The sequence below is a fragment of the Quercus suber genome, unplaced genomic scaffold (assembly GCF_002906115.3).
Source record: "Quercus suber isolate HL8 unplaced genomic scaffold, Cork oak 2.0 scaffold_193, whole genome shotgun sequence".
NCBI lineage: Eukaryota > Viridiplantae > Streptophyta > Magnoliopsida > Fagales > Fagaceae > Quercus > Quercus suber.
In genome coordinates, this window is record NW_027069651.1 from 1 (window position 1) to 27361 (window position 27361).

Genomic DNA, 27361 nt, shown 5'->3' on the forward strand with positions numbered 1-27361 from the left:
GAGGAGGGAAAGGTGTTGGCTGTGTGGTAGGGAGGGAGGGAGGGAGAGAAAGGGGGGGGGGGAGAGGGGTGTTGGTTTCTCACCCTGCATAGCTCTACAACAAACACATATATTTCTATGGTTAAATAGAAAAGGGAGGGAGGGATTTTTTTTTTCTTGATAGCAATAAACAAACAAACAACCTAATGCAATAAGAAGCTAGATGCAATGCATGTAGGAAAGAAGAAGAAGAGAGTCACTCAAGTGAGATTACACCAATACATTGGCGTAGGAATTTAAAACGATGACCATCCAATGGTTTAGTAAAGAGATCCGCCTTTTGGTCATCACTGGTAATGAATTCAAGTGTTAGGATGCCATTCTCAACCAACTCACGTATGAAGTGATGTCTTATCTTTATGTGTTTAGTGCAAGAGTGTTGAACATGATTTTTAAAGATGTTAATGGCATTGGTATTGTCATAGTAATGTACTCGACCTCAGCAATAGAGAGAGATATCGAATTTCACTTCTTGCTCATCTAAGAGATGAGATTGTTCCCTAGATAGAAACATCCACAAGATGTACTCCTTCTGTCATCAGCATTACCATCCCAATTGGCATCAAAATAACCCGCTAGAACATCATTACTATCCTTATCATACCAAATACCATAATTACTAGTTTATGTAACATATTTTATAGTACGTTTAATAGCAATAATATAGGATTCTTTTGGGTTAGCTTGAAACTTAGCGCGCACGCACACCAACACGAAAACTAAAATTAGGTCTACTAGCAGTTATATAGAGGAGGCGTCCTATCATGCTTCTATATGAAGTGGGATCAACAATCTTACCCAACAAATCAACAGTAAGTTTAACATTAGGACTCATGGGTGTTCTAATAGAACTAGTAGATTATAATCCAAACTTTTAAACAAGATTATTGGCATATTAAGACTGAGAGATAAAAATACCTGAATCAGTTTAACGAATCTGAAGTCCAAGAAAGTATGTTAGTTCACCAATCATGCTCATTTCAAATTCTTTCTGCATTATGTTGGAGGAGTGTGCAAGATCATCTCTTATGGAGCCAAATGATGTCATCTACATATACTTGAGTCACAACTAACTCTCCATCCTCTTTCCTGATGATCAATGTTCTGTTTGCTTGCCCTCTTGAAACAACTGTTAGCTACAAGATAGTTTGTGAGCCTAACATACTATGCCCTTGGTGCTTGCTTCAATCCATACAAAGCCTTCTTTAGAAAAAGAACACAATTAGGATAGTGTGGGTCCACAAATCCTTTGGGTTGAGAAACATAGATTTTTTCTTTGAGAAACCTATTCAAGAAGGCACTCTTGAGATCTATTTGATACAACTTGAACTTAGTGTCTATTTGGGATATGATGAAAAACCCAGCTTATTTGAGTCTTTAGCTTCTTTTTGGTACTATTCATGGGTCCTATTGTACTATTTAGCTAGCTTTTAACTCTTTTTTCTACGCTTTCAGCAAAAAGTTTTCAGTTTCATCTAAATAAGTTGTTTCCAAACGAACCCTTAAAATGACAAGCAAGTGCAAGTAGTGTCCTTATGGATTCAATCCTAGCAACCGAGGCAAATGTTTCATCAAAGTCAACTTCTTCAAGTTGTGTATAACCTTGAGCAACAAGTTTTGCCTTGTTCCTAACAACATTCTCTTCTTCATCCGTCTTGTTACGGAAGATCCACTTTGTGTCAATGATGTTGACATCTTCTGGGTGTGGTACAAGTGACCACAAATCATTCCTCTCAAACTAGTGTAGCTCATCGTGCATAGCTTTTACCTAGCTTTCATCTTGTAAATCTTCCTCAACTTTTGTGTGCTCTATTTGTGATAGGTAGCAAGAGTAAGAGACAAAATTCACAACATATTTGTTAAAGCTCTTTTTCCTCAAGTTCAACTCATTCATACCACCAACTATTGCATCAAGAGGATGATTCAATTTTACTCTAGAAGAATGCTCTCTTTCCATAGGAGCCATATATGGTGGAGTCACTGGATCTTGTGTGACAACTGAGGAAGTGTTGTGAGATGGTTGAGCTACACTCGGTGTAGAGGGTGGAGAGGGATCATCTACCCTTTTATCAGCATCAGATGATTGAATGAGAGAAGACTTGGGCAATTGTTCAAGTTCTTAGGAAATTGGAGTTGAGGTCTCATCAATCACCACATTAACTATCTCCATTACTTTTCTTGTTCTTTTGTGAAAAACCTTGTAAGCCTTAATTGATGAAGAGTAACCAAGAAATATTCCTTCATCACTTTGAAAGTCAAACTTGCCCACATTTTCCCTATCTTTCAAGATGAAGCATGTGCTACCAATGATCCTAAAATACTTCACATTAGGCTTTCTACCTTTCCACAATTCATATGGTATCTTCTCTGTTCCTGGCCTAAAGTAGACTCTATTCACAATATGACATGCAGTATTTACAACTTCTCCCCACAAATTCTTGGCAACATCCTTATTGTGAATCATGGCTCTGGCCATCTCCTAAATAATCCTATTTTTCCTTTCAACTACTCCATTTTGTTGAGGAGTGATTGGAGCAAAAAATTCTTGGGCCATTCTTGTCTCATCACAAAATTGTTCCAATTGAGAGTTCTCAAACTCTCTTCCATGATCACTTTGAAGACAATTTATGATTAGTCCTTTCTCATTCCGTAGTCTTCTACACAAGGTTTCTAATTGGAAGGGAGCTTCAGATTTAAACCGAAGTACAATTGCCCAAGTAAATCTAGTGAAGTCATCAACCACTATCACAATGTACCCTTTTCCTTCTAGAGATTTTGCTCTTGTAGGACCCATTAGATCAATGTTTAGGAGTTCAAGGGGTCTTGTAGTAGCAATGGTTAATGTAGCAGGATATTATGCTCTTGATTTTTTTCAAAGTTGGCAAGGTCCACACACAACGTTATCAACCTTTGTAAGTTTAGGAAGTCCCAAAACTGCTTCTGTCCTTAACACAATGGCAAGTTGCTTATAGCTTGCATGACCCATTCTTTGATGCCATAAATCTTCATTTGGTATGCTAACATTGTTGCACACAATTTCAACATCTAGAACAAGGCCATAACAATTACCTAAAATTCTAACTCCACCGATGAGTTGTTTACCTAGTCCATCCAGTACTAGACATTTTCCTTTAGAAAATAGGACCATGAAGTCTTGATCACAGATTTGACTTATGCTAAGCAAATTTATTCTCAATCCTTCAACATATAGAACATTAACTATGTCAAGTGGACTTGGTAGAGAGATGATCCATTTTCCATGTTCCTTTCATCAGAGACTTACTTTTATCTCCGAATGTGATATTGCCACCTCTTCTAGGTTCAAATGTCTTAAAAAAGATTGATCCCTAGTCATGTGTCTAGATCATCCACTATCAAGATACCATAGACAAGTATTCATCACTTTGAAGGCCGTATGCATCATGAAGCAAACTGCTTGCTTTTCAGGCAAGTCCGAAGGTATAGTCTTCATTTTATAACTTCTCTTATGTAATTTTAAACGAACCCTATTTTTTATTCTTATTGCTGCAACGACAAGGCTCTTTTTGAGACAGTCTAGCTTTCTCTAAAGTTGTTAGTTTTCTTTAAATAAGCAATCTTTCAATTGTACCGTTTTCAACAACTCAGCCCAATACAAATCTTTTTCAAATGCAAATTATAATGATATATCCTGAGAAACTGAAGAAATTCAAGGTTAGAACAACCAATGACAATGGAGAAAATATATTTGTTTATGGGAAACGTATCTCTGACAATAGGGGTCAACATATCACACAGCAAATATTAAAAACCTAATTAGAGTGTGCCTACTTTGATACCACTTGTTGAGTTATAGATTGACTTAGTTAATTAATTCAATTATCCAAGTTGATTAATTAAGTTTAATTACATGCAAAATCGTGGTGGCATGAACAAATCACCAAATAATCCAAGTACAGTAGAAAATAAATTGACACGGTGATTTGTTGACTAATGAAGAAAACCTCTAACAAGGCAAAAACCCTACCAGGAGATTTTCAGGTCACCAATCCTAAGAATTACTAATCAAAATCAAGAGATTAAAAGTACAGAGAATCTTACCTCAAACTTGGCCTATCTCAAAGTACCAACCTATAGTTGAATTTTTATGCCAATCTTCAATTGGTCTTGATTTTGTAGAGACTTCTTTCCTTTGCATAGATCCTAGTACGTGACTAATTTCCAGCAACTTGAATCTTGCTTTTGGACGCAAAGTTCTTCAATACACTTGTAGAGAAGAAAGCACTTGGTCATGCATAAGAACGCAATAGCTTCACAATAAGTGTATAGATTCTCTAATTGAGTCTCTATGTATTATGATGACTTTAAAATAGACCTTTTATATCCTCTAGAAGTTTAGTGAACAAAACCCTAGAAGTCCAAGTTATCATGGGCCAAAAAACAGATTTGAAAATTCTAGATCCGTGAAACTCAATAGATCGAAAGGTATTGAGAGGTATCAAGGTTCTTCATTAATTCTTGATAGAAGCCTTGTGTCGAGCTTGTGTCAAGGTTCACTATTTTCAGCTTTTCTCACTTGTTTCGTTGTGCAATCTTCATGTCTTCAATAATACAACTTGTTGTAGCTAAGAGACACGCTTCATGATATTCTATAGTCCACTTAGAACTACCCAAATATAAGTAAAGTGCATTTTTTTTAAAGGATATGTCAACACATGAAAAATATGACCCTAACAAATAGCGTTAGATATGCCTAAACATCATACTTGAAAGGATGACCTAATGAAAGTATCTCTATTTTTTTAATTTCATTTTAATTTTATTTAGGCTCTAATTATTGTTTTTAATAGTCTTTAAGGGTTTAATGATGAAATTAAATTATTATATTTTGCTTGAAATCAAATTAAATTTTTGGTGCAACATAAATTTCAAGTCATCTTATATGAAACCATACAGGGGTGCTCCGTTATTTGGTAAATTGGCATGATATAAGGGTGTTCCATCACGCTCTAATGTGGCGTTACCTGTCATGTAATGTACAACATTAGGGAGTTAGAAACTTTGGTTTAACTTGTTAGTATTGTTCACTCAAATTTGGGGAAATAGAATAAACTTTAAACTCCATTTTAGAATTTCCATTGCTTAATACCCATAAAGAAGGGGGAAAAAAAACCACATTTAGAAAATAGCAAGCAATGTGTGAAAAGATCAATAGATTTTGATTTTAGGGGAAAAGGAAGGGAATATAAAAAATTATGTCATAGAAAATTATAAAATTTGGTTCACAATCTTAAAATTTTCCCTTCATTCATTAAATCTTGTGAAAAAATTGGATATTTATTTGATTGTTTACTGAAAAAATAGTTTTGGGTATTGATTGTTCATAATGAGAAATTTTATTAATAATGCAATTTATTTGGTAAACAATGAGCGGGAAGGACTTTGTTTATCCTGTGTTGTTAGGTTTTTTCGCATAAGTTATCTACAAAAATTTTCTTATGTAGAAGGTTTGCTGCAAAGAGATATAAGAAAAGCCAAAGGCCAATTTTCAATTCAAAATAATACTCTATTTTAATTTCATACATGACCTAGGGCTTAAACAGGATTTACTTGGAACAACTCTCCATGCATAAGAAATAACTTACATCATAATGTACCCCTTGTGTCAATCAATATAAATAGTTTGGGGGTTCATATAGATGTTCACCTTTTATAGTTTGATCAAATTAGAAGTTTGTATATTGCTTGTGTCAATCAATATAAATATCATTTATGGTTCACATTTTAATTGGGAACACAATTGGTCTATAGACAATGGCAGATATGCCAACACTAGATAAACAATTAATTCTTCAATCACCGGCTCAAATTTCTTTTTCTTAGATATGCGTCAGAAATACATACTAGTAGTTTATAAGTTCATCCATACTTTCATTTTATTAAAATGAGAGATAGATAAAAGAATTGAATGTGCTATCCTTTTGTTGTATGAAGCATACAGCAGGTAATTGAAAGGCACAATCTACATCCAAATAATCTTGGCAAAATGGACAAACTCTCTCTTGAGCTACAGGTATGATGTTTTAAAGTTTTTTAGTTGGTGAATAAGTGACATAGTTGGAAAGTCATAAGTCAAAGATTTCGTATACTTTAAGATAATAACTCTTGAATCCGTAAAAAGTCCCTTTAAATCACAAGGAGAAATTTGAAGTTCACCAAAATGAATGGAGAAAATTTTTTTTGAAATTTTTATTAATAAAATTCTGAATTACCTCGGAGGCTACCATGCATATAAATAGGAAAATAAATCATAGGGAGGCTAGTAGACCCTAAAACACCCAAATTTGTGTCATGCAAAAAATGAGGCTAGAAATATGAAAAATCGCCAAAATTATCAAAATTATAAAATCAAATCCTACATACCATAGAAAACTTTTCAAAACAAATGGGATCTTATTCTGAATTCTTAATTGAAAGTTATTAACCAAAAAAAAAACTAGCCATAAATAGCAAAAATGACTAAATGAATGCCTAAATGGAAGAATTTTTTTGAAAAGTGGCATAGGTCATGGCCATAACTTAAAATTACCATACAACTACAACAAAGTCTTAGTCCCAAAAAAATTTAGGTTCAATTATGGATTCTCAATAGTTTAGTCAACCACATTTATTTTCCCTTCATTCTATTCTATTCGAATCCATAGTCTTTGTTACTTCCTTACTTAACAAGTATACTTCAATTAATGTGTTTTTTTGTCTTCCTCTACCTTTTTTTCATTACCTCAACTTGAATCAACTTGCTCTTTCTTACAGGTGCATTAATTGCTCTCCTCTAAATATGACCACCCCTAACTTTAAGCAAATATCCTTATTTTTAGTTTTATCTTTATATGTATTTTCTTCTATACATCTTAACGTTCTTATTTCCAATGTTTTCATTTTAACATTGGTGCACGTAATTCTATCATAGTCATAATGAAACCTGACATGATTACTTCTTAATTCGATATCGTAAGAAATTTTCGTGAAAATTTTGAAACTTACATTTTATTGAAAATTGTACCACCATAAAAAAAGCTAAGTATAATTTTTTGGAACACTTAGAGCACTAGCATCCGGGGATGCATACCAGTCTCTATTTTACATCCTCAAACATCACTTTATCTATTTTACCAACCCATTTAACAGCTCACCTAACATCTCAGTTCTTATTTTTACATACTACCCAATAAAATAAGGACAAAGTTGAACAGAGAAAAAATTAACTGAATCTTAATCTTCTTGGACATCAATAGTGAATCTTGAATGATTGTCATGGGGGAATATGTGTAAAACAAGAATACATTCAAAGCAATAGTTGGAGTTCTACAGATGTCCTTAACAGAAGAAAATACAAAAAGTTCCCATTAGGTGCAACTCAGTAGTGGTTCACTTGAGGCCTGGCTACCTCTGATTAGTCACAAAATTTGAGGCCTGGCTACCTCCGATTAGTCACAAAATTTGCGGTTTTAATCAGCTCTTATGGGAGGCAAGGTTTTGAAACCTGGACCGTTCATTGAACCGTAAAATGGAGAGGTTCAAGGTTTTTGAGGTCGAACCGAGGTTGAACCGGGGTCAAACCGTAATGACGTCATAATTAATTTAATAATTATTTAAAACATAAAAATTATATTAAATTTGTACAAATATTAAAAAAATTAACTAAAATAGTGCAATTAAATATAGAGATCTATTATTCCTTTATAGAAACAAAGAAATATATCTTTCATATGTATTTTCTATATCATAATTCATAACTTTAAGAAATATTAAATCATGTTGATTAATTAAATTTGTGATATTATCTAATAATATTATAATTAGAATAATAAAATATATATATATATATATATAAAATGGTATTTGTGTAATTGTGTTGCATGTCCACAACATGGCACTTATAAATTACTAATGCATTAATTTTTTTAAGAAAAATGATATGTTCATAACATTTTCACAATATTTTTACAATAAATTCTAAGTGGCAGGTTATTACTAGTTATTATTATTGGAACAAAAAATTAATCTTAGTGTTAGGTTCAAATTTGAACCAATAATAATTAACTATCTATAATTTATTGTGAAAATATTGTATAAATATTGCGAATATAACACCTCTTTTTATTTAATGTGATGAACGGATGATATTTGTTTGCATTGCATGCAACGTGGCCTACTGGGAGTCTGGGATGATAAGAATCAACTATTTCCTTTAAAGTAAAAACAAAACATAAAAAATTAAAAATTCCAACCACTTAGAAAGCAAAACGTGGAACTCCAATAAATTATCCCACCTACCCCACCTACTCCTTTACCACATCTCTTTCTTTACTTTTGGCCGCTGAAGCAGTGAAGTCTTTCATTATTTTATCTTTCTTCTTTCTGTTCTTCTATGAGCTCTCTGTCTCAACTTTGGTCTTCGTCCTGGAGTAGCCTACATCTGCTTGCTGGGTTTCTTCTCCACAATCAACAATTTGATCTTTCATCAGTGGTCTCTTTGTGTTTGTGTCTATGTTTGTGTTTGTGTTATCAATCAAAAAGAGTTTCTTCTCTTGATTATCAAAAAAAAAAAAAAAAAAGCTCTCTGTTTCTCTCTGCAGCAGATTCGAAGATTGTGAATCAGTGAAGCTTAAGCACCTCCAAAAATAATCAGATCTCCTTCTGATCTTTGTTCTTCTTCGTGTTCTTTCATTTCTTTTTCATTTCTTCCAGATCTTATCATAACTCCATCCCGGTGTACCCAAAATTCATCGGAAAAGCTGAAGCAAAAAGAAACCGTCCGAACCTTAAAAACCGGTCACGGTTCTCAGAACCGCACGGTCCGACCACGGTTTGCACGAGTCGCTGCTTTTTTCACCTAGAACGATTCTTGATGCTAAAAAAACCGCAAAATTGAGAGGTTCGCGGTTTTTTCGGTCGGACCGTACGGTCCGGTCCGGGTTTTACAACCATGATTATATCAACTTAAAGTCTTTTTAGTGTATTTTTGTAGTGTGTAAAACATACTGTTTGTCCGATTGGGAAGAAATTATTTAGTTGAAATTGACTTTTTGCTGAAAATATAAAAATAAAGTTAAAAAGATAGGTGAATAGTATAATAGGGATATAAAAAAGGTGTAATAGGACTTACGAATAGTATCAAAAATAAAAAGATTAAAAACTTAAATATGCTGAAACTTGCATCACATTCTAAAAATTCAAATAAGTTGAAACTTGCTAAAAACTCAAAAAAGTTATATGTACTAGTATTTTTTTTGAGAGAGTTTCAATTTATGGCAAATGTTCTTAATGATAGTTTTTTATTATCAGACCAAGACACTAATCAGTTTTTGATGTGGGTAGGGATTGAACCCTAGATTTCTTATACGACTATCAGAGACTTTACTAGTTGAATTAACTGAAACTCACTTTTTCACACATTGATTCATTTCAAGTGACAGGGTTGGAATTCAAATAAAGAACGCCTTCTTTAAAATCACTGTTAAGTTGTTAATTGACCTAAAGTTCATTAATATAATTTGTATATTTTAATGAAAGAAAAATTCATTGAACATTTCCAGATTTATGCTAACAAATCCCAAAGATTTTTTCTTAAAATTTAAATATTAAGGAAATAAAATTATTTGTTGCATATATAATAAAAATTAAATATTTAATTAAAATATTTTCTTAAGTGTAATGTTAAATGAATAGTATTCATTTCTCTTTCAAAAAAGAGTGACACATGACATTAATTAAAAGATAAGTTGGAAGGCTAAATGAAAGAATTTCTGCTCATAAAAATGAAAAACAAGGAAGAATTTTGAAAGAACGTGTTATATGAAAAAAAACTTCATGCTCTCTCTCTCTCAGTCACACACACACACAAATTAAACTTCCTAGTCTAAAAATTTCCGTTAAGTTTTTTATTTATTTATTTTCTTACAACTGTATTTTAATAACTGATTTTGCTTGTAGATTTTGAGTTTGCTACTAGTTAAGTTTATAGATGTGAAAGATTTTTAAAAATACTAATCCAAAATCAAATTCAAATTGGGTTTTTTTGATAATGAATCTGCTGGCGTTGACGAACGAGGGGTTTGAGGGGTTTTAGTTTTCAAACGAAGTCATTTTATGGCAAAGGAAGTTGAAGAATTGATGAAGTGTAATTTCAGGAGAGAGAGTTAACGAAACGTATATAGCAATAGCAAAATAGACCCACAATTTTTGTTTACATCCCTTATCCATTCTATATTCTCATTTATATGCTCGTTTGTTGAACATATTACTCATAAACTGTCCAACATTCAGTATCATAGAATATAGTTGGTTTTATATCACTATTATAAACCTCTGAAAAAAATATCGTTGTTATAAAATTTTCATTTAACTTAATCGGTAATCTATATAGTCACAAAATAATTTTGATATGCTTTTCCTCTTCATTGACCTTCATCTTATCTTATGATTTGTGTCCTCTTCAATTTCTCTATACTTATGAATTATGAATCCAATATTTTAGAGATGATCACTCTTTGGTATCTCTCAACAATCAAGTTTCACATCTCAACAATCAAGTTTCACAACCCTTTAAACTTTATTTATATTTTTACTAAACTTACACTCCATTCACTATATTTAGCTTTTTAAATTCTAAAACATCCCAAAATTTCTAACTTAGCATTGACTTTGTGTCTAGTATTATAAACTAAAATAAAATCATGTGCCAAAAAAAACCAAGGGACTTCATATTGAATAGTTTATTAGCAGACTCATACATAACCAATGAAAATATTTGAGGACTTAATGAATAATATTGTTGAAATGTGAAATTAAAAAAATGTGGTTACAATAAAAATAAAAAAAATGTCCAAGCAAGAATTTTTTAAAGAAAATAAATTTTGGACAAGTTTGTAGGACAAAAAAAATGAATGCCCTCCAAAATTAACAAAGTTAATTATAAGAACAAATAGTGCAAACAAAAATATAAGGATATATAAAAAGAAAAAAAAAAGGAATATTAAACAAACCCCACATTCACATCACGTGCAAAAGAGATGGGGTTGTCTAACTAAATTTATGGCATGGCAGGCTTGGCAGCCAAGCTCAATGTCATTACCCATTTTGAAAAAGAAAAGAATGGGAGAAGATGTAGGTGTGATGTGTGGCTGAGTAAAATAACTTCCTGCCACTGCACCACTCAAATAATTCCATAAGAAAAAGGTAGCTGAAAATCGGCTACAATCTACATCAACTGCCTGTGAAAGAAGCAAGTGCAGTACTGCACATTCTTTGCAGTTTCTGCCCCACTGATTGGTCATGTTTTATTATTTTGAAGATGTTGGCCTAGCCTTTTTGGGCTAGAATATGCCTTAATACTATGTCTATGCTTAGATCTATATGTTGATGTGCTTCTTGCCATGTTCATGAGTCTAGATCTACATAGTTATGCGCTCCTTGCCAAGTCTATGCTTAAATCTATATGTTGATGCTCTCTTTGCCATGTTCATGTGTCTAGATCTACATGTTAGATGCTATGTCCAGTTCTTTTTATGACCTTTTGTCTCTTGTTTATGCCTTTTTCTTGAGTTTTTATTTATAACTCATTGGTTTCATGAATACTGTTATTGTTAGTCACACTTAATCTATGAGATTTTCTACTAAAAGTAAATTCAAACTAAATACATTGGGGGAAAAATTCCTCTAATTCATGCAATCAAGAAATGTCATCAGATCATAGTGAAATTGTCACTTACAAACCTATTGGTTCCTGTCTTTCTTGTATTGTTTATGTTTTATATATCAATTAGCTATAAAAACTCTTAGAATTTCATGATACAACAATAGAAAAAATAATGCCATAGTGATGCAATAATATCACAATTTAACTTCCAAATTTTAATTGAACTAAAAGTAGCCAAAAATAGATCCTTACCAAATATACGCATCATAAAGAAAACCAAAAATATAAATTGGCACATAATATGAAAAAATAAGCCTAAATAAATTACAATGCTACATAAGTAAAGCCGTATCTATAAAATCTAAACAAAATATTTAAGACGGACGTAATATTTTGAAAATTAACATACCTCTTAGAAAGAAAAACAAAGATATTGTGAGAAAATTTAATACGTATCTAATATAATATCCCATCGCCGTGTTTAGATAATAACTAATAAAAATTTATTATATCACTCGTTTGTAAAAATACTAGTTGACACAATGTGTGGTGCAACTCATTATTAGTTTTCTTCAATATTTCAATAAAATTTAGTTTAATTGGTTGGCATCTCAATTTCTAATAGAGACATTCAGGTTTAGATTTCTCACTCTCAACTATCGATGTATATATAAAAAAAAAATTCAATAAGTTTCCTAGTAAAAAAAAGGTAACCTTTAGTTTTTTTATAAATAAAATAGAAATACAATAAGAATAATGTATTGATTTGATCATAGTATATATATATGTGTTTTTAAATTTAAAATTGCATGATATATTGGGTCATATAAATAGGCATGTTTCATGCCTACAAAAAAATACAAATATCCTTCAATTATGTTTTTTACATTCTGGATTTTGTGTTAGTAAAGTTATTTATTTTTTTCCCTTTTTGTTGGACATTGTTTCAATTGTTGCAAAGATAACTAAAATTTTAGTAAGAATACCATATTTCAAATCAATTGTTCCTCACATTAAAAAAAAAAAAAATCAATGTTATCTTTCTAATTACAAAGAATAAATACTACAATGTCAGTTACACACACACACACACACGTGTGTGTGTGTGTGTGTATCATATGTCACTTAAAGGAATCAAGAAATTTAAAGGGTTAAGATTAATTTTTAGTGAATTCATAAATATATAATTTTTTTTTATAAAATTTTTGTGTCAATTTTTGTCAAAGCACTTTCTTTAAAACAAAAAATTTGTCAATGAGGAATAATGTCATATTGTAAATCTAATCTCAAGTTATCACCCGTTAGGATCTTATTACAAGCTTCACACCAAACAAAAAAAGAAACTCGCATTGGAGGCTTTGCTCTCCATATGCCTTTCCAAGGAAAGACAATTGAGGGAGAATCTTGCAATTTGTTATAATACAACCGGATGTCAAAATCCCCATTAAGCTTCAACTTCCATCTTATCCAATCTCCAACATCCATTGGAGGAGTATTAGCTCCCAATATACGAAGAAAATGCAACCCTTCATCCATCTCCCAATCATTAAATTCTTGAATAAAATGAACATCCCAAATTCTTCTATCCTCCACCCCCTGCCTTGACAAAGAAGCTTTTACAGATACCCCCTTATCAATGGCAATACCATACAGCTTTAGGAAAGCCAATTGAAAAGGTTGATCCCTATACCACCCATCCTGCCAAAACCCACTCTATTCCACAACCCAACAACAAACTGACAACTTTTGCTAAAATCCTCTCATCCCATGTGAATACCTCTCCACAAACTACACTCATGAACTCCCCTACCCAACTTTGAGGTCCATCCCCCCCATTCTTTCCCATATTTTTGAAGCTACCACCCTCCTCCATAACTGATCCTCTTCCTTACTAAACTGTCACAACCATTTTCCCAATAAGGCGTTATTGAAAGTAATAAGTTTCCTTATCCCCATGCCACCATTGGCTATAGGCGCACAAACTTTATCCCATCCTACCAGATGAGTCTTGCTATCACCACATAGAAGGTCCTTTTGCAACTTTTCAATTTTATTAGCCACATAAGTAAGAATGGTGAATAACAATAGGAAATATGTAGGAAGACTAGAAAACAGGTTTCTCTCTCTGCACATGTTCACAAACACTTTTACCCTAGGCCTTAGACTTCCATTTGAAGTTCATAACTCTAAATTTTGTTTCCAATATATTAACTTATAAACACTATTTTCTCAAACCTGAAAAAATATAACAAAAACTACTATATAATAACTTGTAGATCACCTATAACAAAACTTAACTACATTGACTTGCTATACAAAATTACAAACCATCATACAACTGTAATTTTCTTTTAGTCTTCATATAATAACTTTGGAATATTGTTTGTCCTACGTTACAACAGAAAAGGCATTGAATGAGGTAACTAACAAAATGAAATAGATAAATAGTACCTAAAAGATATACTAATTTAATGAACTAATAATTTGATATAAATGCAATCTCTTTGAAGTAGAAGCCTAAATAAAAAGAATTTTAAAGAATGCGCCACTTGGCACAATCTAATGCTTTCCAACATGAGGCCTCTACTTTTATATATATATATTGATTGATATGCTTTAATTGAGTCTCTGACTCCCAAAATTATTTTAAATAGAGTGGAGTTTCTAATTCCTTCAAATTAATTCAATGGAGCATTTAATTCCAATATGATTAATTCTTTGGGATTCCTAATCCCTCAAGCCAGAATTGGAGTTTCTAGTTCCCAAAATAAAATGATCATAAAATTGATTTGAGAAAAATTTTCAATTCCCAACCTCTAAAAATGTGCATAAAAGTAAAATTTCTTTAAAGGAGTTTTCTTTCCTTTAATTAATTTTAAGGACTTCAATCAAAATATCATTACTTGTTAAAGTTAATACAAAAAAGCAAATGTAATAAAGGGGAATTTGTTTGGACATTCAATTTCTCAAAAGCAGTATTTGGTTCAATTTCCATAAAAATATGGGTCCTTTCCTTGAGATTACAATAAATTATCTCACCCAAAAACAAAATTAAGTCAATGCTTATATGACTTGCATTTAAAAATTTATCAAAAGAACTCTTCCTTCTTCATCTCTAGTACACTTGATAAAATTCAAATTTCTTGTTTTCGTTTCCTTTTTCTTAGTGTCTTAGTAAGTTTATAGATATTTTTGCTCCGTATTTGGTCCTCAACTTGTTAATTATTCAAGTCGTACTTAAGATGATCACCTGGTATAAAGCTTGCACGTTTCAAGAACATAAAATAGGCTCTACCAATTTTCGATAGCTGCCGCAAATATGTTTTTAGTTTTCCACAGTTATGTAATTATGTTGAAAACTAAGTTATTAAAATGATGATAAGGAATACTTATTATATATATATATATATATATTTTTTTTTTTTTGCTTTTCAGAGAGAAGTTATTGACTCTGCAAAATGGCTGATCACTGAGGCAATTGCAGAAAAGCTTGATGTTGACAACTTCGTTTCATCACACACCTATAGAATTGCAGATTTAGGTTGCTCTGTCGGGCCTAACACATTTTTTGCAGTGCAAAACATAATTGAGGCATTACAGTTTAAGCATCAACGCCAAGGGCTTCATTCTCAGCTCCCTGAATTTCAAGTCTTCTTTAATGATCACATCTTGAATGATTTCAATACACTCTTCTCATCCCTCCCACCAAACAGGGAATATTATGCTGCAGGCGTGCCTGGTTCTTTCCACAGTCGCTTATTTCCCAATGCATCTTTGCATTTCGTTTTTTCTTCTTATTCCATCCATTGGCTTTCCAAAGTACCAAAACCGGTAGTCGACAAAAGCTCCCCGGCTTGGAATAAGGGGAGAATCTACTACCCAAATTCAAATGATGAAGTTGTTAAGGCCTATCAAGCTCAATACACTGAAGACATGGAGTGCTTTCTGCATGCTAGGGCTAAAGAGGTTGTGTGTGGGGGATTGGTTGCACTTATCATTCTTGGCCGCCCCAACGGAATGCACCATTCTCAATCTCCAACAATCGGCGTCCTTGAATCTTGCCTCATGGACATGGCTAGGAAGGTAAGACATGATCAGTTGCCCCAAGTTTTTAGTTTACTTTTTGAATATAGCCCCTTTGATTTTGATCTAATTTTTTTTCTTTATCTAAATTATTGATATTAAAGTGAAGCTTGAATAGCCCTCAATAATGCCCTACAACTGTTGTGAAAGACATAATAATCCTCTTAATTGTTAAAAAAGTATAAATAATAAGATCCACACTTCCCCTCTCAGCTTAGGTTTTTCAGTTGCGCTGTAAAATTGTTGTATTTGGATTACACAATATATGCATTGTTCTTAGAGAGCTATATTTTTATTTCGTTCAGGGAATAATCAGTGAGGAGAAAGTGGACTCTTTTAATCTACCACTGTATAACATGTCTCCCCAAGAACTGGAAGCTGCTGTGGATCGAAATGGATATTTTAGTGTGGAGAGAATTATTACAGAACTTGGTACCGTACCTGAAACTCAAAGCCAAAAAATATCATCTAACTTTCGAGCAGCATTTGAAGGAGTGATCATGGCACATTTTGGATATGAGATCTTAGACGAGCTCTTTGACTCATTTGGAAAGAAATTTGAAGTAGAATTCATGCCCAAGACTAGGTTAGGAAGTTCCTCTATTTTCTTTGCTCTTCTTAAACGCAATGCAACAAATTAGAATGCCCTTTGTTTATTTTCGTTCAGTTTGTTAAGTAATGGGATTCATGGAGCTTTATTATTTTCTGCTTTAGCTTCATTATTATGTTAATGCCTTGCTATATGTCTGAAGGAAAATATTACACCGTTATGAATTTCAAAGCCACTAAGAGAAAGAAAGTCAGTGATGCAAGAGAGTAGAGACAAATATGAAATTCGTTAAACTCTAGAGCAAAGGAGGCGTGGATATAATCGATAAACTCTCTCTCTATTCCCTTGGTAAAATTTAGGAATTTCATTTTCAAATTTTTTTTTTTGAATAGTTTTTCAAAATTAATAGAACGGATTTGATAAAAATGATTTTTTTTTATTATATTTTTTCTGATGGGCTTAAAAAATGGGCTTTTGGTTAATTTTTTGTTGGTTGGATTAATTTTTAATAGGGGTGTGCATAGGTCGGGTTGGGTCGGGTTGAGGGAATTTTTTGACCCGACTCATCATGGTGGGTCAAAAAAAATTTGACCCAACCCAACCCAACCCACATGGGTAGGGTTGGGTCGGGTTGAATCCATGGGTTTGAAATTTTTTTTTATTATTATTAACTTGAGTAGAAAAAAAATATAAATATTAAAAAAACCCAAAGATTAGTATCGATGTAATTCTTTAAGGGCAAACAACACCAATAACTAAACAACAATAGTAATTTACTAGAGTTTGTGTGAACTAATTGGCTTTTATATAGGATAGGAAGAGCTGGTTATTTTAAAAAATTTATTAATTATATAATACATATTATATATATAATTAGTATTAGTAGGAGGAACTGAGGAAGTACTGCTCTACAGCTGGTTTTTTTTTTTTTTTTTAAATTATTAAATATAATATATATATATATATAAGTGCCTTGGTTTTAAAAAAAAATTATTAAATATATAATATATTTTAAATATATATTAAATATGGGTGGGTCGGTGGGTCATGTCGGTTGGGGTTTGTAATTTTATGACCCAAACCCAACCCGACCCGCTATAAAAAAATTTTGTAAACCCAACCCAACCCACCAAGGCCTAAAAACCGACCCAACCAGATGGGTCGGGTTGGGTCGGGTCGGGTTAGGCAGGTCGGTGGGTTTTCTGCACACTCCTAATTTTTAATATTAAAGAGGACCAAGGATTATGTAGGGATGCTAATGCAATATTTGGAAAGGGAGGAAGAGAAGAGAAAGGAAATTGTGCTGAAATTTGTTTGGCATTATAGGAAAGTAGAAAAAAGAGAGAAAATGGGAAGAATGACTAAATGAGCATTTATCTGAGCCCACTTTTCTCATCTGCCCAAATTCGGAGGAAATGAGAAGAAAGCTAAGTAAAAAACGTGCAACTTTTGAGGACCCATCACTAATGACATCTAAAATTTCAATTTTGCCCATCACCAAAATAAACATTTTGGATTTTATTTGGGGTATTTAGGTAAAAACATATATCTAAATTAAATATATTATTTTCTTTTTCATTTCTTTTCAAACATATAAAAAGAAAGCTTTTTCTTTTTCATTTCTTTTTACTCACTCTCTTCTCTTCTTTTCTTTTCTCTTCCTCTTGGTTAAAACCATACACACTGTGGCTTTTTTTGCCGAGTAGCATAATTTTAGGAAAAATTTAGGAAAAAAGCACCGGACCAAACTTATTTAGTAATGTAATATATTTTTTTTTTTGGAATTCGAGTTTGTCAAACTTAGTTCCAAGTGAAACTCGAGTTTACCAAACTCAAGTTCTTGAGCATTATGGCAATCTGATTAAACATAATGCTTAGAACTTAAGTTTGGTAAACTCGAGTTTCACTTAGAACTCGGATTTGATAAACTCGAATTCTAAAAAAGTGCTACATAACTAAATAAGTTTGCTCATATGCTATTTAGCAAAATTTTTCTTAAATTATGCTATTTGGCAAATCTTTCCATAGCCACTGTAAGTTTGTAAGTTAAGTTTAATTTTCTTGGGCCTAGATTCTATAACATTCCGTCCATGCTTCCTTGTGACGTGTAAAGCTGGGGAATAGAGAAACAATGTATAACTGCCATCATATTCTTCTATTCAATAATATATAAAATTTCTTGAAGTTGACAAAACCGAAAATTAATAATGCAATTGCGCACGAAAGTCCACAATGTTCACCTTACCATAAAGAAAAAGAGTCCGCCCTGTTTTGCATCATTACGAACAGTCACAGAGAGAGAGAGAGAGAGAGAGAGAGAGAGAGATGGCAGCAGAGCAAACAAGCAAAACAATTGAAGCATATCCGATGAACGGTGGAGATGGTGTCCACAGCTACGCTAACAACTCTTCTTACCAGGTATCCTTCCCTATATATACGTATACCAAGAATTTTAGGCCGTTGGCAAGTTTATAATTTACTCTTCGGGTTTGAAATCTCTTACTTATACAGTCATACTCATTTTTATCCCTCGGTTTTGGGTGGGTTAATGAGTCCAGTTCCAATTTTTCTCGGTCTAAACAGATACCAAAGATCTGTAACCTCTACCCTTGTATCCTCTCACACTTTATTAGAACGACGATTCTTTCTGGTAACGCAAACTAGCTTGAATGACTTCCTAAAAAATGTAAGACGAGCATCCACATCATGGGTGTATAGTCTTCTAAAATACAAAAAAAATTTCATTTTACACATTTTGGCAAAAAAAAAAAAAAAAAACACCCATAACCGTGGGTGTAAAATTGTGTATTTATACACAATTACTACAGTAATCATGTATATATGCACAGTTACTGTAACTCATGTATTTGATATTTTAATAATTTTTCAATTTGGCTCCCTTTTTTCTCTCTCTTTTTCCTCTAAAATGAGCTCTCAAATGAACTCGGGCTTTTCTCTTCTCCCTCATATTCTTGCTCCTCTGTTACATACCAACACCGGTCAAGATTGTATCAACCAAATACAAACACAGCACCACCCAACTATCACAGGTCTACCACCATAACCCATTTCAACATTTGATAATCCAAACACAAAATCAAGAAAATCAAACAAAAAATAACTCAAAATCAATACAAAACAACTTAAAATCAACTCAAATCCCATACTCATCCCAAACCCAACTTAAAATCAACCCAAAACAAAATGAACTCAAAATCAAACCCAAAATCCACAGAAAATCAACTCAAAATTAAATCATTAACTGAAAACCCAAAACCCAAACTCAAAATCAAAATCAAAATTAAATACAAACCCAATGGTGGCAGAGACTTAAGGGATCTGAGAATTAAGGAGAGAGATGAGCGATTTCCTTATGTTTCAATTATCTTCATCTTCATCATCATCATCATCATCATCACCATCTTCTCTCTTCCTTGTAGCTTTCGAATTGTCAAAAATAAAAAAAGAGATGCAGAGACTTTGAGGGATGAGACAAGGGTGGAGACTTTGTGGGTTAGGGGAAAGTGAGAGGCAAATACTTTATGGGTTAGGTGGGAAATAATAAAAAAAGTGATGAAAAATATTATTTTAATAAAAAAGTGTGTATAATAGATTAATGTGAATGTTTTGTAAAAGTAATAATGTAAAATAGAAAAAGTAAATTTTCTTATGTTTCAATCATTTTCATCTTCTTCATCATTATCATCATCTTCTCTCTTCCTTGTAGCTTTTGAATTGCCAAAAATAAAAAAGAGATGCAGAGACTTTGAGGGATGAGAGAGGGGCGGAGACTTTGTGGGTTAGGGGAAAGTAAGAGGCAAATACTTTATGGGTTATGTGGGGTTTGGTGGGAAATAATAAAAAAAGTGAGGAAAAATATTATTTTAATAAAAAAGTGTGTATAATAGATTAATGTGAGTGTTTTGTAAAAGTAATAATGTAAAATAGAAAAAGTAAATTTTTTTTGTGTAAAATAGATGGAATTTTTTAGACATATTGATGTGGTTGCTCTAATATCTTGCTTATTTAAGTATATCTATAACTTCCCATTGGATCTCACGTAAGCAATATACATGTAACATGCCCAGTTAATAATAATAGCTTAATCTCAGGTAGTATATTTGTCTTTGTATAGCCTGTTTGGTTGAGCTTATGTTCATCTAAAAGGGAATGTACAATTTTTTTAAAGGTACAACTTGTAATTTTATAGAATAAAGAAGATAACAACTAAGCTCATCCAAAAGAAGCACTCATGATTATTGTGGGCAATATCTTGTGTTGGTTGGTGTGTGGATAAACAATTGTGTCTAGAACTATATGTTATTAGTTTTTCGTAATTATGTAATGATGACACCAACTAAGTTTATTAGAATGATAATGAGGAACACTTTTGCTTTTCAGGGAAGAGTTAATAACGCTGCAAAAAGGCTGATCACTGAGGCAGTTGTAGAAATTCTTGATATCGAGAACTTGGCTTCCTCAAACACCTTACGAATTGCAGATTTAGGTTGCTCTGTTGGGCCTAATACATTTTTTGCAGTGCAAAACATAATTGAGGCAGTGCAGTTTAAGTATCAATGTCAAGGGCTTGATTCTCAGCTCCCCGAATTTCAAGTCCTCTTCAATGATCACACCTCGAATGATTTCAACACACTTTTCTCCTCCCTCCCATTAGACAGGAAATATTATGCTGCAGGCGTACCGGGTTCATTCTATCAAACACCTTACGAATTGCAGATTTAGGTTGCTCTGTTGGGCCTAATACATTTTTTGCAGTGCAAAACATAATTGAGGCAGTGCAGTTTAAGTATCAATGTCAAGGGCTTGATTCTCAGCTCCCCGAATTTCAAGTCCTCTTCAATGATCACACCTCGAATGATTTCAACACACTTTTCTCCTCCCTCCCATTAGACAGGAAATATTATGCTGCAGGCGTACCGGGTTCATTCTACAGTCGCTTATTTCCCAATGCATCTTTGCATTTCGTTTTTTCTTCTTTTTCCATCCATTGGCTTTCCAAAGTACCAAAACCGGTAGTCGACAAAAGCTCCTCTGCTTGGAATAAGGGGAGAATCCACTACCCAAATTCAAACGATGAAGTTGTTAAGGCCTATCAAGCTCAATACACTGAAGACATGGAGTGCTTCCTGCATGCTAGGGCTAAAGAGGTTGTGTGTGGAGGGTTGGTTGCACTTATCATTCCTGGCCGCCCCAACGGAATGCACCATCCTCAATCTCCAACAACTGTTGTCCTTGAATCTTGCCTCATGGACATGGCTAGGAAGGTAAGACATGATCAGTTGCCCCAAGTTTTTAGTTTACTTTTTGAATATAGCCCCTTTGATTTTGATCTAACTTTTTTTTCTTTATCTAAATGATTGATATTAAAGTGAAGCTTGAATAGCCTTCAATAATGCCCTACAACTGTTGTGAAAGACATAATAATCCTCTTAATTGTTAAAAAATTATAAATAATAAGATCCACACTTCCCCTATCAGCTTAGGTTTTTCAGTTGCGCTGTAAAATTGTTGTTGTATTTGGATTACACGATACATGCATGTCCTTAGAGAGCTTTATTTTTCTTTCGTTCAGGGAATAATCAGTGAGGAGAAAGTGGACTCTTTTAATCTACCACTGTATCTCATGTCTCCCCAAGAACTGGAAGCTGCTGTGGATCGAAATGGATATTTTAGCATGGAGAGAATTATTACAGAACTTGGTATTATTACAGAGCTTGGTACCGTACCTGAAACTCAAAGGCAAAAAATATCATCCAGCTTACGGGCAGTATTTGAAGGAGTGATCATGGCACATTTTGGATATGAGATCTTAGACGAGCTCTTTGACTCATTTGGAAAGAAATTTGAAGTAGAATTCATGCGCAAGACTAGGTTAGGAAGTCCCTCTATTTTCTTTGCTCTTCTTAAACGCAAAGCAACAAATTAGAATGCCCTTTGTTTATTTTCGTTCAGTTTGTTAAGTAACGGGATTCACGGAGCTTTAGTATTTTCTGCTTTAGCTTCATTATTATGTTAATGCCCTGCTATATGTCTGAAGGAAAATATTACACCGTTATGAATTTCAAAGCCACTAAGAGAAAGAAAGTCAGTGATGCAAGAGAGTAGAGACAAATATGAAATTCGTTAAACTCTAGAGCAAAGGAGGCGTGGATATAATCGATAAACTCTCTCTCTATTCCATTGGTAAAATTTAGGAATTTTCTTTTTCAAAATTAATAGAACGGATTTGATAAAAATGATTTTTTTTTTTAAGTTAAAATTTTTTTTTTCCTGATGGGCTTAAAAAATGGGCTATTGGTTAATTTTTTTTGTTGGTTAGGTTAATTTTTATTATTAAAGAGGACCAAGGATTATGTAGGGAAGCTAATGCAATATTTGGAAAGGGAGGAAGAGAAGAGAAAGGAAATTGTGCTGAAATTTGTTTGGCATTATAGGAAAGTAGAAAAGAGAGAGAAAATGGGAAGAATGACTAAATGTGCATTTACTTGAGCCCACTTTTCTCATCTGCCCAAATTAGGAGGAAATGAAAAGAAAGCTAAGTAAAAAACGTGCAATTTTTGAGGACCCATCACTAATGGCATCTAAAATTTCAATTTTGTCCATCACCAAAATAAACATTTTGGATTTTATTTGGGGTATTTAGGTAAAAACATATATCTAAATTAAATATATATTTTTCTTTTTTTATTTCTTTTCCCTCACTCTCTTCTTTTCTTTTCTCTTTCTCTTGGTTAAAACCATACACACTAGGCCTTTTTTGCCCAATAGCATAATTTTAGAAAAAATTTAGGAAAAAAGCACCAGACAAAACTTATTTACATATGTAGTATTTTTTTTTTGGTACTTGAGTTTGTTAAACTTGGTTCCAAGTGCCAAACTTAAGTTTTAGTGCATTATGACAATCTGATCAAACATAATGCTTAGAACTCAAGTTTGGTAAACTTGAGTTTTACTTGGAACTCAGATTTGACAAACTCAAATTCTAAAAAAGTGCTACATAATTAAATAAATTTGCTCATATGCTATTTAGCAAATTTTTTTTTTTAAATTATGCTATTTGGCAAATCTTTCCATAGACACTGTAAGTTTGTAAGTTAAGTTTAATTTTCTTGGGCCTAGATTCTAACATACCGTCCATGCTTCCTTGTGACGTGTAAAGCTGGGGAAATGGGAAACAATGTATAACTGCCATCATATTTTTCTGTTCAATAATATATGAAATTTCTTGAAGTTGACAACGGAAAATTAATAATGCAATTGCGCACGAAAGTCCACAATGTTCACCTTACCATAAAAAAAAAAAGAGCCCGCCCTGTTTTGCATCATTACAGACAGTCATGTATGAGTAAGAGATTTCAAACCCGAAGAGTAAATTATAAACTTGCCAATGGGTTAAAATTCTTGGTATACGTATATATAGAGAAGGGTACCTGGTAAGAAGAGTTGTTGGCGTAGCTGTGGACACCATCTCCACCTTTCATCGGATATGCTTCAATTGTTTTGCTTGTTTGCTCTGCTGCCATCTCTCTCTCTCTCTCTCTCTCTCTCTCTCTCTCTCTCTCTCTCTCTCTCTCTCTGTNTCTCTCTCTCAGAGTAAAGAAAGGATTAAAAAAAAACAAATTTGCATATGAACAATAACCATGTATATTTGCATGATTATTATAAGTACGATTACATTTTGCACAATAATACATAAATTGATATTGGAGATTTTTGCATTTAGTTGTGCAAAATTTGGCCTTTATGCCATTTAACACAGACTAATATATATGCTCTTAATGGTCACCCTATAAAAAATTCCTAAAAGGCCATTACATTGATTATTTACATATAATAAACTTATATGATTATTTTTCTAAAGTTTATATAAAAAAAAAATTTATTAAGAATACTTATTATCCAAAAATAAAAAATAAACAAGACAATGGAAACAAAAACCATGGGCCATCCTTACTCCATTCTTTTCTTTTAGCAATTTGATATATTAAGGATCGGCTTGATATCACATTTTGGCAATAGGCTCGTTATTCTCACAAAGAAACCCAAAATCGATTTATTCAATTATCTAAATCATTAATAGTAATTTGTTGGGGGCATTTTCAGCAAAAGCTGCAAAACTAAAACTATAAATAAAATATTAGAATTTTGTATGACTTTTTGTAAATTTCTATATCAACAAAACATAAATATTTTCTCCACAATTTTAACATACTCTACTCATTATCATCTTTATCTTCATATTTTTTTCATGCTTTTATTATATTTTTATTTTATCTCATTTTCCCTTGTATAGATGGTTTTACATTAACTAGATAATATGCCGACCAGATTAGAAGGTTTCAAACATGTAGGTTTATAATGATGATGATGATGGTAAGTTGATAGCGGAAATTTTAGGATTTTAATACAAACCTGGGCAGCTGATCGAGTTCCTGAGTATCGTTGTCAAGAAAGATATATTAGCTGTAGGCGCTGTAGCACTGGCAACCCGAAGATAGAAATAGAAGATTTGTGATTATCAAAATCCGATGAGAGCATTCAAATGGATAATTTAGTGCATAGATTTCATTTCAAATATATCATTCTACTTATATATAGAAAAAGTCATCAAATCAAAAGGTTAATATATATATATATACACACATACATATATCTTGTGAAGATAATGTCTCGTGTTGTTGCTAGATGATATTATGGGGAATATGTGTACTTATGCCCTCGACAATAAAAAATTAAAAAGGAAGATGACTTTCTTTCCCATTGTTGCCTGGCTATGGCACATACTCTTTACCTTGGTATTTTGTTTGATTCTTTTCTGATCTGGTCATGATCTTGTCTCATGAAGCTTTTTATGAGCTCTCTCTATTATCATTTTTTTCCCCACACATATTAAGGGTTCGTTTGGAAATAAGTTATTTAGTTGAAATTAAAATTTTTTTACTAAAAGTACTGCAAATAAAGTTAAAAGTTAACTGAAATAGTATAATGAGACCCGTCAATAGTACCAAAAGCGCAATGAGACTCATGAATAGTAGGAAAAATAAGTTAAATAGTAAAAAAAAAAACTGTCCAATATAAGATGAATAGTAGGGATAACAATGAATCGCGTTAGCCGTTAGGTCAGATTTCAATCCAACCTTTTTAAGATGAATTTGAGATTTTTATATTTTTATAAAATGAGTATAGGATAGATGTGTGTTCAAATTCTAAACCAATTAGGGTTTGTGAAGACTTTAAATTTTCGTCTTAGTATTCAAATCCAAGCCAACTAGATAAACACTTATTTTTAACCAAAAGAACTAGTATAATTGATTGGAGCCTCACATGATCATAGAACAATCAAAATTTTCAAATTAATTTAAAAAAAAAATAGTCAAGAATCTTGTAGATCAATTAATTGATCTTTCTGGGGGTGTTTAATGAAAACATCTAGAGTTTAAATCTCCTCCTCTATTGTAACTATCAATTTTAAATAATAAACAAAGAAATAAACTTCTTTCCTCTTGCTACTTATCAAAAGAAATTAAGAGGAAGAAATAGGGGGTTATCCTCTCTGCTTTGCCCATTCCTACTTCATTCGGGTGGGTTTTTTTTTTTTTTTTTTTTTGCCCTCTTGTTTAGCCCAAGGTAAAATCTCCTTCATTTTATAGAAAATTCCAGAACCCATGAACCCAAAACAATACAAGAATCAAAATCACAAAGAGTAAGAAGTCATCACAAGATCATCACATTTTCCTTCCATACTTTACTTATATAAAGCACAAACCATACCCAAAAAAAAAAAAAATTAACATAATGATAAAGCATGTAAATACAAGATACTGTAAAAATAATAAAATAATTAAAAGGAGAAAGAATCCACTTGTCACAATTATGTCAAATAGTGTATAATATATGGTTTATATTGATTCTAAAAAAAGTTAATATATGATTTATAGATCCAAAGTGCATATTTAAAGAAACTATTATTACAAGCCATGGGTGCAAAACTCAAAGCATCTCTTCTATACTAATCGTGCTTTAATTGATCATCAGTAAATAATAATTTAACTATTTATTCATACGTCTGAACACTCTCTCCTTAATGGAAACGATCGCTATATGCCAAGATGCATTTATAATCTAATTTGCGAAACTGGAAGTTTCAACTAAAAATGCATATAGAACGAGAAGTACTAATCTCGCTCATTACTAAAATCCTCGCTCAAATGTAACTTCTCTTAGATAATATTATTGTTTTAATTTTCTTTTCTTTTCTTTTTTTGGAATAATCAAAATTGAATGAGAAATTGTCTTTGAAGTGCTTGCTACTCACTAAATTTAGACAACCGTGTATATGTAAACCTTAGCTAAAATATGATAAAGCTTCCAAAAATAATGTCAAATGTGCACACACAAAGATATTGTTCAAAAACAAAGTTTAAACATCAGAATAAGTGGACTATCTGGGCTTTTGCCCTTAATTTTTTTTTATTTAGCAATTTGCCCCTGTTTGCAAACTATATAGGAATATGCCCCTGTTTCGATACTCGATAATCTTAAAATCGAGTTCCTATGAAATACTCGATCTATAGAAAATCGAGTTATGCCCGATCAAACTTAAAAAAAAAAAAAAAAAAAAAAAAGCATGGAACTCGATTTTACGGAAATCGAGTTCAAAGACACCACTATAGGGCTTAAAAACGCCACTATAGGGCTTCCTAAATGGTATCACACTTGTAAAAAAATTTTGCAGGAAAATAAAAAACTTTTGCATGAAAACGCTACTATATGGCTTTAAAACGTCACCATAGGGCTTAAAAACGTCACTATATGGTCTCTGAACCAGTATGCCCTTATAAAAATTTTGCAGGAAAACGCCACTATAGGGCTTTAAAACGTCACTATAGGGCATAAAATCGCCACTATAGGGCTCCCAATTATAATTTTTTTTTTCATGGAACTCGATTTTCTGATATTCGAGTTCTATGCAATTTTTTTTTTTTTTT

At 32.4% G+C, this 27361-nt stretch overlaps 2 protein-coding genes across 2 annotated transcripts; both read left to right on the plus strand.

Moving 5' to 3' along the window:
• The first annotated feature begins 15076 nt into the window (after positions 1–15076).
• LOC112006981 (loganic acid O-methyltransferase) lies at positions 15077–16587 on the plus strand. Its single transcript, XM_065778886.1, has 2 exons — positions 15077–15802; positions 16108–16587. The coding sequence occupies exons 1-2, from the start codon at positions 15092–15094 to the stop codon at positions 16441–16443; spliced, it is 1047 nt and encodes a 348-aa protein (XP_065634958.1). The 5' UTR covers positions 15077–15091; the 3' UTR covers positions 16444–16587.
• Positions 16588–18564: 1977 nt separating this feature from the next.
• Positions 18565–22401, plus strand: LOC112006984 (loganic acid O-methyltransferase). Its single transcript, XM_065778888.1, has 4 exons — positions 18565–18770; positions 20754–20859; positions 21096–21637; positions 21946–22401. The coding sequence occupies exons 1-4, from the start codon at positions 18678–18680 to the stop codon at positions 22297–22299; spliced, it is 1095 nt and encodes a 364-aa protein (XP_065634960.1). The 5' UTR covers positions 18565–18677; the 3' UTR covers positions 22300–22401.
• Positions 22402–27361: the final 4960 nt, after the last annotated feature.

Coding starts and splice junctions, on each gene's coding strand:
- LOC112006984 (XM_065778888.1), top strand. CDS start 18,678: ATGGCAGCAGAGCAAACAAGCAAAACAATTGAAGCATATCCGATGAAC. Junction 18,771..20,753: donor CTAACAACTCTTCTTACCAG/GTATCCTTCCCT, acceptor TTTGCTTTTCAG/GGAAGAGTTAATAACGCTGC. Junction 21,638..21,945: donor TCATGGACATGGCTAGGAAG/GTAAGACATGAT, acceptor TCTTTCGTTCAG/GGAATAATCAGTGAGGAGAA.
- LOC112006981 (XM_065778886.1), top strand. CDS start 15,092: ATGATGATAAGGAATACTTATTATATATATATATATATATATTTTTTT. Junction 15,803..16,107: donor TCATGGACATGGCTAGGAAG/GTAAGACATGAT, acceptor TATTTCGTTCAG/GGAATAATCAGTGAGGAGAA.